The 11,762-nt window shown below is 39.5% G+C and overlaps 1 protein-coding gene across 6 annotated transcripts in view; it reads right to left on the reverse strand.

Moving 5' to 3' along the window:
• Nucleotides 1-11,762, reverse strand: part of VPS37A (VPS37A subunit of ESCRT-I) — a 58,263-nt gene extending 46,501 nt beyond the window's left edge. For 2 of the 6 annotated variants that reach the window (XR_010114569.1, XM_055287131.2), the window contains exon 1: nucleotides 11,323-11,467. Coding sequence is in view for 4 of the 6 variants with exons in the window: in XM_055287131.2 (XP_055143106.1) it covers nucleotides 11,323-11,447 (125 nt within the window). In the remaining 2 variants the exon portion in view is untranslated. Of the gene's footprint in view, nucleotides 1-11,322 lie in introns of all 6 variants that reach the window. The other 4 variants (XM_063613247.1, XM_055287121.2, XM_055287144.2 and 1 more) reach the window with 3 other exon arrangements.

The following is an 11,762-nucleotide window of genomic DNA, read 5'->3' on the forward strand; positions in this document are numbered from 1 at the left end:
GATAGCTTCACTGTTGAATTCTACCAAACACTTAAAGAACTAATAACAATTCTACTCATGCTTCAAAAAAAATTGAAGAGGGACTACTTCCAAACTCATTCTACAAGATCAGCATTATCCAAAGAAACAAGAAAAAAGAAAACTACAGGCCAATATTACAGATTAACATACATACAAAACTCCTGAACAAAATACTAGCAAACCAAATCTGACAAAACATTAAAAAGATCATTCACCATTATCAGGTGGGATTACCCCAGGAATGCAAGGACAGTGCAATACACAAGCAAATCAATAAATGTGATATATCCATTAACAGAACCAAGAACAAAAAACATGATTGTTTCAACAGATGCTGAAAAAGCACTCAATAAAATCCTTTGTGACTACAACCCTCATCAAACTGGGTATAGAATGAACATACATCAAAATAATAAAGGCCATATATGACAAACCATAGTTGACATCATAGTGAATGTGAAAAACTGAAGGCCTTTCCTGTAAGATCTAGAATAAGACAAGCATGCCCACTTTCAAACTTTTATCCAATATAATAGTGGAAGTCTTGGCCAGAGCAATTAGGCAAGAGATAGAAATAAAGGGGGCATCTAAAATGGAAAAGAGAAGATAAATTAGCCTTGTTCGCAGATGACATAATGTTACGACTGGAAAAACCTAAAGACTCCATCAAAAAAACAGACAAACAAAAAACCTGTTAGAACTGATAAACCAATTCAGTAAAGGTGCAGGATACAAAATTAATATACAAAAATCAGTGGCATTTACATATGCTAACAATGAACAATTTAAAGAAAAAAGTAATCCTAGTTACAATAGTTACAAAGAATATAAAATACCTAGCAAACTATTTTACCTAAGAAGTGAAAGATCTAAATAAGGAAAACTATAGAACATTGATGAAAGAAATTGAAGAGGACATGTACAAAAAAAATGGAAAGATATTCCATGCTTGTGGCTGGAGGAATAAATACTGTTAAAATGGCAATACTACCCAAAGCAAAGTACAGATTTGGTGCAATCCCTATCAAAATACCAATGACATTCTTCACAAAAATAGAAACAATCATAATTTTTTTTTAAATTATACATTGGGTTCTGGGGTACATGTGCAGAACGTGCAGTTTTGTTACAAAGGTATACATGTGCCATGGTGGTTTGCTGCACCCATCAACCCATCGCCTACATTAGGTATTTCTCCTAATGCTAGCCCTCCCCTAACTCCCCCACCCCTTGATAGGCCCCAGTGTGTGATGTTCCCCTCCCTGTATCCATGTGTTTTCATTGTTCAAAATCCTAATATTTATATGGGCCCACAAGACCCTGAATAGCTGAAGCAACTCTGAGCAAAAAGAACAAGGATGGAGGCATCAGACTATCCAGCTTCAAAATTTACTGCAAAGTTATAGTAACAAAATCACATGCTACTGGACTAAAAACAAACACATAGACCAATGGAACAAAACAAGGAATCCAAATATAATTTACAGCCAACTCATCTCGACAAAAGCACCAAGAACATGCAATGGAGAAAGGATGATGTTTTCGATAAACGGTGCTGGGAAAACCGGGTAACTATATGCTGAAGAATGAAACTAGACCCTATCTCTTACCATACACAAAAATCAAATAAGAATGGATTAATGACTTAAATCTAAGACCTGAAACTATGAAACTACTGGAAGAAAACATTGAGGAAACACTTCAGGACATTGTTCTAGGCAAATAATTTTTGTGTAAGACCTCAAAAGCACGGGCATCTAAAGCACATACAGATAAATGGGATTACATCAAGCTAAAAACCTACACAGCAAGGCCAAGGTCAGGAATTTGAGACCAGCGTGACCAACATGGAGAAACCCTGACTCTACTAAAGATACAAAATTAGCCGGGCATGGTGGTGCATGCCTGTAATCCCAGCTACTTGGACGGCTGAGGCAGGAAAATCGCTTGAACCCGGGAGGCAGAGGTTGTGGTGAGCCGAGATAGTGCCATTGCACTACAGCCTGGGCAACAAAAGCCAAAGTCCATTTCAAATAAATAAATAAATAAATAAATAAAACCTACATAGCAAAGAAACAACCAAGAAAGTGAAGAGACAACCCAAAAAATGGGAGAAAACATTTGTAAACTATCCATCTGACAAGCGATTAATTACCAGAATACGTGAGGAGTTCAAACAACTCAAAAGCAGAAAAACAAATAATGTGATTTAAAAATGGGCAAAAGATCTCAACAAACATTTCTCAAAAGCAGCATACAGGGTGTTGTGGTGTGTGCCTGTAAACCCAGTTACGTGCAAGACCGAAGTGGGACTGCTTGAGCCCAGGAGTTACAGATTAGTCTGGGCAACACAGTGAGACACCGTCTCTAAAAAAAAAAATTCATTTTACCCCAGTTAAAATGGCTTTTATCAAAAAGCCAGGCAATAACGAATGCTGGTAAGGATTTGGAGACAGGGGATCCCTGATACACCGCTGGTAGGAATGCAACTTAGTACAACTAATTTAGAGTCTGCTATGGAGAACAGTATGGAGCTTCCTCAAAAGACTAACAATATCTCTGCACCTTTAGAAACTTGGAAAAAAAAAATGAAACTGCCATATGATTCAGCAATTCAGCTACTGGGTATATTGCCAAAATAAAGAAAAAAAAATCAAAGAGATAGCTGCACTCCCACATTTATCGCAGCACTATTCACAACAGCCAAAATATGTAATAAACTTAAGTACACATCAACAAATGAATGGATAAAGAAAATGTGGCATAATACACAACAGAATATTATCCCACCATAAAAAAGGATGAAATCCTGTCATTTGCAGCAACACGACTGGAACTGGGAGTCATTACGTTAAGTGACATAAACCAAACACAAAAAGACAAACATTGCATACGTGAAAGCTAAAAAAGTAGATCCACAAAGAAAGAAAGCAGCGTGATGGCTCCAGACACTGCGAAGGGTAAACAGGAGGGGAAATGAAATTAATTAGTGAGTTTAAATATATAGTTGACAAAAGAAATAAGACCTAGTGTTTGTACAGCTATCATGTACCAATTTTAAAAGATTTAAAAATGCAACAGAGGTATTAGTTATGGTGAAGCTTCCTTTTACAGAACAATAACTTATCACTTAGTTTATACACACACACACACACACACACACACACACACATTTAACATGAAGTCTCACTCTTGTTGCCAAGGCTGGAGTGCAACGTCGCGATCTCAGCTCACTGCAGCCTCTGCCTCCCGGGTTCATGCGATTCTCCTGCCTCAGCCTCCCTAGTAGCTGAGATTACAGGTGTCTGCCACCATGCCCGGCTAATATTTATATTTTTAGTAGAGACAGGCTTTCACCCTGTTGGCCAGGCTGGTCTCGAACTCCTGACCTCAGGCGATCCACCTGCCTCAGCCTCCCAAAGTGCTGGGATTGCAGGCGCTCAGTAAGCCACTGCACCCGGCCTACGTAGTTTATATTTTGTATTTATGCTTACATTTAGTTTGATTTCATAAGACTCAGTTTAACTGAACACCAACCATATATCCAGCATCCTGCAAGGAAATGGAAATACAGAGATGAATATGGGGTGGTTTGTGTTCTGAATGAGCATACAGTCTGATGAGAAACTCAAGTTACTAAAAAGATCAATTCAAGATAATGATGTCTTGCATTTCCCTTACTGTTGGGTAACTGAAGTAATGTTTACAGGTGAATCTTGCAAATAAAAGATTCAGGTGCTTAGAATAGATGGAGAACAGACAGACAAACATCCTATCTAAATCTCCATGATTTCGATAAAAAAATCAAAACAGATTTTTTTATTTTTAATTATTATGGATACATAATAGTTATACATATTTATGGGGTACTTGTGATGTTTTGATAGAAGTACAAAACAGATCTTTAAAAAGCAAATCCGTAACAGTGCTGAAAAGCAAAAACTACCACATACAGATAAATTTTGAGGAAACTGACAAACAGAAAGGATTAAATGTAAGGAAACGAGTGAACGTTTAAAAAAAAAAAGAAAAGAAAAAGAAAGTAAACAAGGAAAACAATCACAATCCAAAACATAAGACCAATACAAAGTTTGGAGCAGTTTGAAGGTCCTTTAAGCCCTTGAACCAAGTCAATGCAAACCAAGAGTTTGGGGGGAAGAGGGCAGGTCAGCAGCATTTCTCAGAGTAATTAATCAACAGGGTGACATTCGTGGAGCAGCAGGTAGGCTAGGGAATTAGCCTCTTTTCCTAGCTTGTTCCCAGCTTTTTACTGGTAAACAGCAGTAATATTTGCATTCGGATTAACACAGAGACAGCCTCTAAGCTAGCCGAGACTCCTCAGGAAGTTACTAACCCCATGACAGCTACTGACTCCCCAGGAAGCCTCCTCTTCCAGAAGATAACTATCAGCTTGCCCTACCTAAGGACTCGTCATTCTTATTCTTCATCACCAGAAGCAGACTATGGTAAACAGAGTAAGTATTCACAAACAAGTCAACAGGGAACCTCAAATACAGAAACAAGAACATCATAAAGGTTTGAATAAAACAAAATCACGCAAACTGTGCACCAAATTCAAGAAACTAAAACATAAAAACTCAAGAACAAAGACAAGATGACTATAAATTTATGTAATAGCCTCAGAACAAAAGAAAATAGCACTTGCACACACACACGCATACATACACAGCTTAAGAATGAAAAAGAAACTGGAAATTTAAAACAGCTCCAAAAACGGTTCAGTGTTGTTTGGAAAATCCTTCATACTATAGCCGTCTCTTGGAGAATGCTGATCCACTTTAGCACATTAAAGATTTTGAGAAATCCCAAAGTAAATTGTTTTTGAAATCTGTGTAACATGGAGCACTTATTTCATATTTTTTTAATAGAACACATGATAATGACTGAGACGTACAAACAGCTATGAAAACACAGAAGAAAGCACCTAACTTAGCGGCAGTGCGGTCTTCTGCAAAAAATAGTATGTGGGTTACATTTAAAAGGGTTAACACTCAGAAAAGTGAATCAGGGAAATAAAGTGTACATTTTAAATGGAGAAGCACTATCAGAAAAGCTTCAGGTACAAAATAACACAAGTTCTCCAAAAGTCTCCATAGCCTTTGCCATATATGAAACGTTACTTTCTGTTTGTTGATATTTTTCCACCAGTCACATCACCATCTTCTGTGACAACCAGGAATCAAGTAAAGGTGGCTGGCCTTTTTTTGACAAGAGTTAGGGAACTACTGAAAGGAGTGACATGGTCAAATTCGAATTTTGGAAAGATTACTCTGGCAGCAACGTAGAAGAAAAGATAGAGGGAACAAGGCTGGAGGCAGAGAGAACTGTTAGAACCTCGTGGTAGTAGACATGGAAGACTGAATGGAAATGGAAGAGGGCACAGGTTTTCCGCTTAGGTGAGCAAACAGCAGAAACGGTTTGGAAGGAATTCAGGTTGGGGGAGGGGCAGATGTGGCTGATATAACTAGCAATGGAGAAATGACTGCCTTAACTTTTTTTTTAAAGCAGTAACGGACTAATATTTCTAATGAGAAAATTAACTGAAGATAGCACTTGAGCTGTATATTTCTTAAATGGTACCATGCTTTATTGTGTCATACGCTCTGCAATTATACGTCTTAATCACTGCTTACAAATACACAATATAATTTAATGTGTCAAATTAAAGTTTTCACTTAATTACAGGATATGCATAATTTTAAAGTTTACTATATAGAGCACAAAGTGCATTTATAGTCAAAAGTTGATATTTTGTAGATTTCTGTAGCTTCAATGGGCTAAGGCATAACAGATGCTTGTAGAATTTTTTATTGCAAGAAGTTATTGTTATTTCCTTCCATAAATAAGTTTTAGTATCAAATAACTACACGAGTGACAGCGAGGTGACACATGAATGAAGGCAGCTGCTTGTAGTCTAACAGGGAGTGAATTGCAAACTAGGGAGTGAATTGCAAACTAGTGAAATGGGTAGTGGGCAGCGCAGCAAAGGAGACAGCTACTCTTCAGCTTGAAGCAAATGTTGCTATGTGGAAACCAATCTTTCCAGATTTTCCATTTTAAAAGAAGAGTTAGAGACGACAGGGGACATAGGGGAAATCTTCTGCCTTTTAATTTTGCTGTGAACATAAAACTACACTAAAAATAAAGTCTATTACATAAAGAAACATTGGGATGGGTGTGGCAGCTCATGCCTGTCATCCTAGCACTTTGGGAGGCCAAGCCAGGCAGAGTGCTAGGGCCCAGGAGTTTGATAGACAAATCTGGGCAACATGGCAAAACCCCATCTCTACCAAACAACAACAACAACAAACAATTAAACTTTTGAGCTGGGCATGATGGCATGTGCCTGTAGTTCCAGCTACTTGGGAAGCTGAGGTGGGAGGATTGCTGCGTTAAGCTGCGATTGTGCCACTGCACTCTAGCCTGGGTGACAGAGTGAGATCCTGTCTCAAAAAATAAATAAATAAAAAGGAAACTTGGAAATTTTAATATAAAAATTGCAAACTTTGACTGTTGATAATAAATCCTTTTCATAAAAATATATAACATCAGACGGGTTGAAACACACACATACATATCCTCTCATTACAATATCTCTTGTGTTACCAAGTTTGTCTGCGAGTCCTTATGAGCTGAGAATCAATTCTATAAAAACAAGAGCATGGAATTTAAGCTTACTCCGAATCCCATGAGACTGGGGGACAAAGTCTTAACAACTATGATCAAGAGGTTAAGCTTAGCAGCTGTGGGGGAGAACGATACAAGAGCTGACTCTACAAGAAGTTTTAAGCCTAAACATTTAGGCAATCAGAAAGAACAATGGAATCCGGAGACTGGCAGCAAAAGAAAATATTAAAACAAATTTTAAAGACTATGGAGAATGGCATTACTATTTTAAAGATACGGACAAGAACAAAATACAATAACAATTGCTGTTTACATCTCCTGTGTGCAAGATAATATTTTAGGTTATTTACCTGCATCATGCCTAATTTTATGAACGAACTAACTCTCTGGAATGGACTTGCTTTCTAAATGGAAAGTCAGAAGTAGTTCTGCCAGAGACAGGTGAGTTGTAGGTAGGCTTATGAGAGATCCATAAACAGTAACTGGGCTAGAAGCTTATGGGCTAAGAGGCAAAGATTTCAAGCACACTGATTCTATGCAGTAGAAAGAAGGAATGTAATTTGTCCTATGCTTACTATGTGCTACTCTTCCAAATGTCTTACATATATTATTTAGTTATCAAAAATCCTGCATGACAGGAATCACAATTCCTGATTTTACAGATAGGAATTGGAGGATCAGGGTTGTCTCCTTAACAATATCCAAAACATGAGACATTTCTTCCTCCCAGTCATTTCTTACTATTGCTAAGAAAACATTTTGAGCAGCTCCCCAGCAGACTTACCCTCCAACTCCCACTGACCAAGAGTCCTGCTTCCACAGTAACTTGGGGGGAAGGGTGATGAGACCATCATCACTGGCATAAACAATCCTTATTCACCTCTAGCGGACGCTGGGTTGCAAGATCCCAGCCTCCACAACGTATGCGCCTTGCAGAGGGAAAAACCAACAGTGTCGATAAAGTCAGCTTCCTCAGAAAGTATAAGAAACAGAATTAGTTCTACTCCTGTCCATAAACTCAGGAATTTTGGTGATAAATTAAATACTGTGCTAAGTGTTACTTACAAGAGAGAACATACTACTGGAGCCCAGTATACATAATTTCTAGTTTCCATTTTCACAGCTGACTTAAACACTTTGGTTAAACACTTTTTTGTGTGTGTCATCTACGACAGTTATCTCATTTGCCCTGCATATTGGTGATGGTGAGACTCAGATGAAAAAATTTACATAAAATTCACCTTTTTTTTTTTTTTTTAGAAGACTGAGGTAGCTGAGGAGATAAGAATTTAAGGCAACTAAAAACTTCACAGTCATTAGAGAAAGGGACAAAAAGAGACTGAAGTGGCATTTTCAGAATTATAAGGGGTTAAAAATGGTAAGAGTTGGAAGGGACATGAGAGAATGGGGTAGAGAAAGGTTACTCAGTAGAGCAGAAGAAAAGATACTTTCGCCGCCAAAAAAAGATATTCACCTATTGAGCTTACATTTGGAGAACAGACATAAAATGAAACATGAGGGAGATGGGCAGCATGTAACAAGATACGGATATTCCTCATGTAACAAGTTTTTGTACTGTTCATAAAAAAAAAAAACAAAACACTGTAAACGCTTTCAACTTTTACACTCCACACCTTTAGAATAACCAATCAGTGTCTGTTTGCACAAAAATCTTTTAAGTGTAAGTTGTATCACTAATTTAGGTAATCAGGCAACATATTGCCAGTATTGGGGGTCAGAAAACAATACCCAAAAATATCGCACTTTGGCAGGCTGATTACTTTGAATTAAAGGAGTGTGGAGGGCCTCAGAAGTAAAGCTCTCTCTGACCACCTCCTGGCCCTCTTTCTCCCTTGAAGAAGTCATAGAAACCAGAATTCCTCCTCGCCTGGGTGGTATATTACAAACTAGAACCCTTCTTCCCTACAAAAAATCTAGAAAGGTCACTTTCCCTTCCGTCCTAAAGACCCTCACTCCATAGGAGTCCGGGCCTGTCCACTAGAGGAGGAGGAGGTTATACAGAGAAGCCAAGAAAAATCTGAACAAACAGGCCTTGGTGGGTTTCCCCCACCTCTGTCTATTACCATTACCATACTCTTTTTGTCCAATCACATTTCCACATGGCTGTCCATTCTTCATTGAACCTAACCATAAACACAGACAGTTTTCCTTGGGTCTTCGGGGCTTCATTTCTGAAGGCTCCCATGCAGTGTAAAACTTTGATTAAATAAATCTGTTATGCTTTTCGCTTGTTAACCTGTCTTTTGTTATAGGAGGGTCAGCTGTGCCCCTTACGACTGACGAGAAAATACATCACACCTTTTCTATCTTTACATCAGATACCATATAGATAGATTATTTTTTACCTCCTAGCTTAAAAATATATGTCATTATTTAAAGGGTGGACTAACAAGAATAATTGAATGGCATTTTCCAGGATTGTGCCATTCTTTGAAAACTGGAAGCATATGACCTACTTAAATGTCTCCAGAATTATTCACGTATAATTTGTAAATGGGAAACATCTCAATAAAACTTCAAGTGTTTTTATAAAAGAACTTAAAACAATAAAATACTTCGTTATTTGTTCATAACACTACAAAATATATTACATTATCTAATGTAACCATGTCCACTCATATGTTCATAATTTCTGGTTCAAAAAATAATACATAAAATGAATCCTTTCAGTATCCAATTCAGGGTATTTACTGATCCTCTTAAGCCAATTCCAGGACTCTTTACATTAACAATTCCTGCTATAGAATCTTACTTTATTTGGGAGGCCAAAATTATAAATTTCAAATCAGTTACTTCCCTTACTTACCAGCCTTAGAAGCAAGAGACTTTGGAGTATTAAAAAAATTAAACTCTAACCTCGAAGAAAAAAATTAGTCAGCACTGAAAATATTTAACATAATACTACACACTAAGGTTTAAAAGCAATTAATTCCAAAAGCGTGGTTCTAAAAAAGTGTTTCTGCAATAGCAGGATTGGTTCAGTATATAAACAGTCTACCAAGGTAACAACTTCTAAGGGAACAAACATGTTAAAAATGAGTCACCTTATTTTATAAGCATACCTTGTGAGAGTAGCTTTTAAACGTCAGTACAGAATATGATTTGGGGTAAGACTGACTTGTAAGAACTTCGTGAACTTAATTTTCCAAAATGAAAGCCACCAATAACAGCCTGCCATTCTTTTCTGTTAAACAGCATAAAATTTCACCTTTTGAAAGTTATGAACAAACAGAACAACTGAGACAAGGAACCAAGAAACACCTAAAGTTCAGACAGCATCAGGCCTTATTTTAGCCAAACTGATTTTGCAGTGCATTTTTCTATTAACAAGACTATCTAAAATTATTCCATTTTAAATAAAATTTTTCGATATTATCTCATGATATATATTTTTTAACTGTATGAAAATAATATTTTTAAAAGGGTTAGGGGCCCGGCGAGGTGGCTCATTCCTGTAATCTCAGCACTTTGGGAGGCCGAAGCGGGTGGAAAATCTGAGGTCAGGGGTTGGATACCAGCCTGACCAATGTGGTGAAACCCCGTCTCTACTAAAAATACAAAAAATTAGCCGCGCATGGTGGCGCGCACCTGTAATCCCAGCTACTCGGAGAGGGTGGGGGGACGTGAGGCAGGATGATTGCTTGAACCCGGGAGACGCAGGTTGCAGTGAGCCGAGATCGCGCCACTGCGCTCCAGCCTGGGCAACAGAAGGAGAGTACGTCCCCCCAGCAAAAAAAAAAAAAAAAGGGGGTTAGGGACTTAACAATGTTGTCATCTTTATTTAAAATACTGTAAAACTGTGAAGTAAATATACTTGCAAAATGCGTATAATATAAAGAAGCAGTTCTAATTTTTGAAAAACATTAGAGGCCATAGACATTTGCAATGTAAAAGCCTGCAGCCAACCAATTTACAATAAAAGTTGAATATGAATTGTAAAAATATTTCTAAACTGACCACGATAAAATGAAAAACTCATAGGAAGACAACAGAACAATCAAGATGAACATAAGGTAACTACTGAGCGTGGGGACAAGACTATGAAAGAAGTGAGAAATGTATAGGCACTGGTAGCTGTGAGATGGGGAGAGGCTGCTTGAACAGGGTAAATCTTAAGAGACTCAAGAAGACTACGTGATAAGTGACTCTCACACGAGAAGCATTCACTGATGAAAACTCTGGCTTCCCTTTCCTTTGATGTTGCAACAGTTCTATTTTCCATTCTTTGTGTAACCTGGAGATTACTCTTCACAATTGTATTTTAACAATTCTGCCGACGCGACAATCAGGTGGGCAAAGGGAAAGATCAGTGGGGAAGCCTGGGCAGCAAGGGATACTGGAAATAGACTATGAGAGAGATTGAGAGATTACAGTCAGCAGCGATGTGTCAGGAGGGATGAGGAAATCCGAGTTAGAAGCGCTGAGCAGTGGTGCGGCAGGAGGCAGGGAGGGTCCGGAGGAAAACAGTAAACGGGATCAGGAGTGGCAGAGCAAGCGTGTGACCCAGAACCAAGGGAGGTAAACCACAGGAGGAGCTGGTGGGGAGCAGACTGAGGCGCTGCGAAGGTGATTAGGACAAGCCCGCCCTCCCACCCTACTTTTTCCTCCGACGGAGAGGCAGCGACCAGTCACCTGGAGTGTGAGTTCCGGAGGGACTCGATCAGGCGCTGCTTCTGCTGCTGGAGGCTGGTGAGGCCACCGGGGGACCCAGCCGCGGAGGAGGAGGCGCTCTTGGTCAGGGGAAAGAGCCAGCTCATCCTCCTCGGGTCCACGGGCCGGAGGCCCTAGAAGGCTCTGGCCTGCTTCTCCCAGTGGCTCGGCCCGGCGGTTCTCCACCGACAGAGGAGCGGGGCGGGACGTCCGTGGCCCAAGAGCTGGGGACCGCGTCTTCTCTAAGCCAGTCCTGCTTGCGCTCCCCGGGTTCTGGGGGACATGCTACGAACGGCGGGCGGTGGAGAGGGAAACTTGCCGCCCAGAACAAGCGGTCCCACCTTCACGGCCCAGACGCCCAAGCCGGCCAGTCAGGCAGCCGGGCCGCCCAGCGCTCCACCACCCGCGCCGCCGTCATCTGC

The sequence above is a fragment of the Symphalangus syndactylus genome, chromosome 1 (assembly GCF_028878055.3).
Source record: "Symphalangus syndactylus isolate Jambi chromosome 1, NHGRI_mSymSyn1-v2.1_pri, whole genome shotgun sequence".
Taxonomy (NCBI): domain Eukaryota; kingdom Metazoa; phylum Chordata; class Mammalia; order Primates; family Hylobatidae; genus Symphalangus; species Symphalangus syndactylus.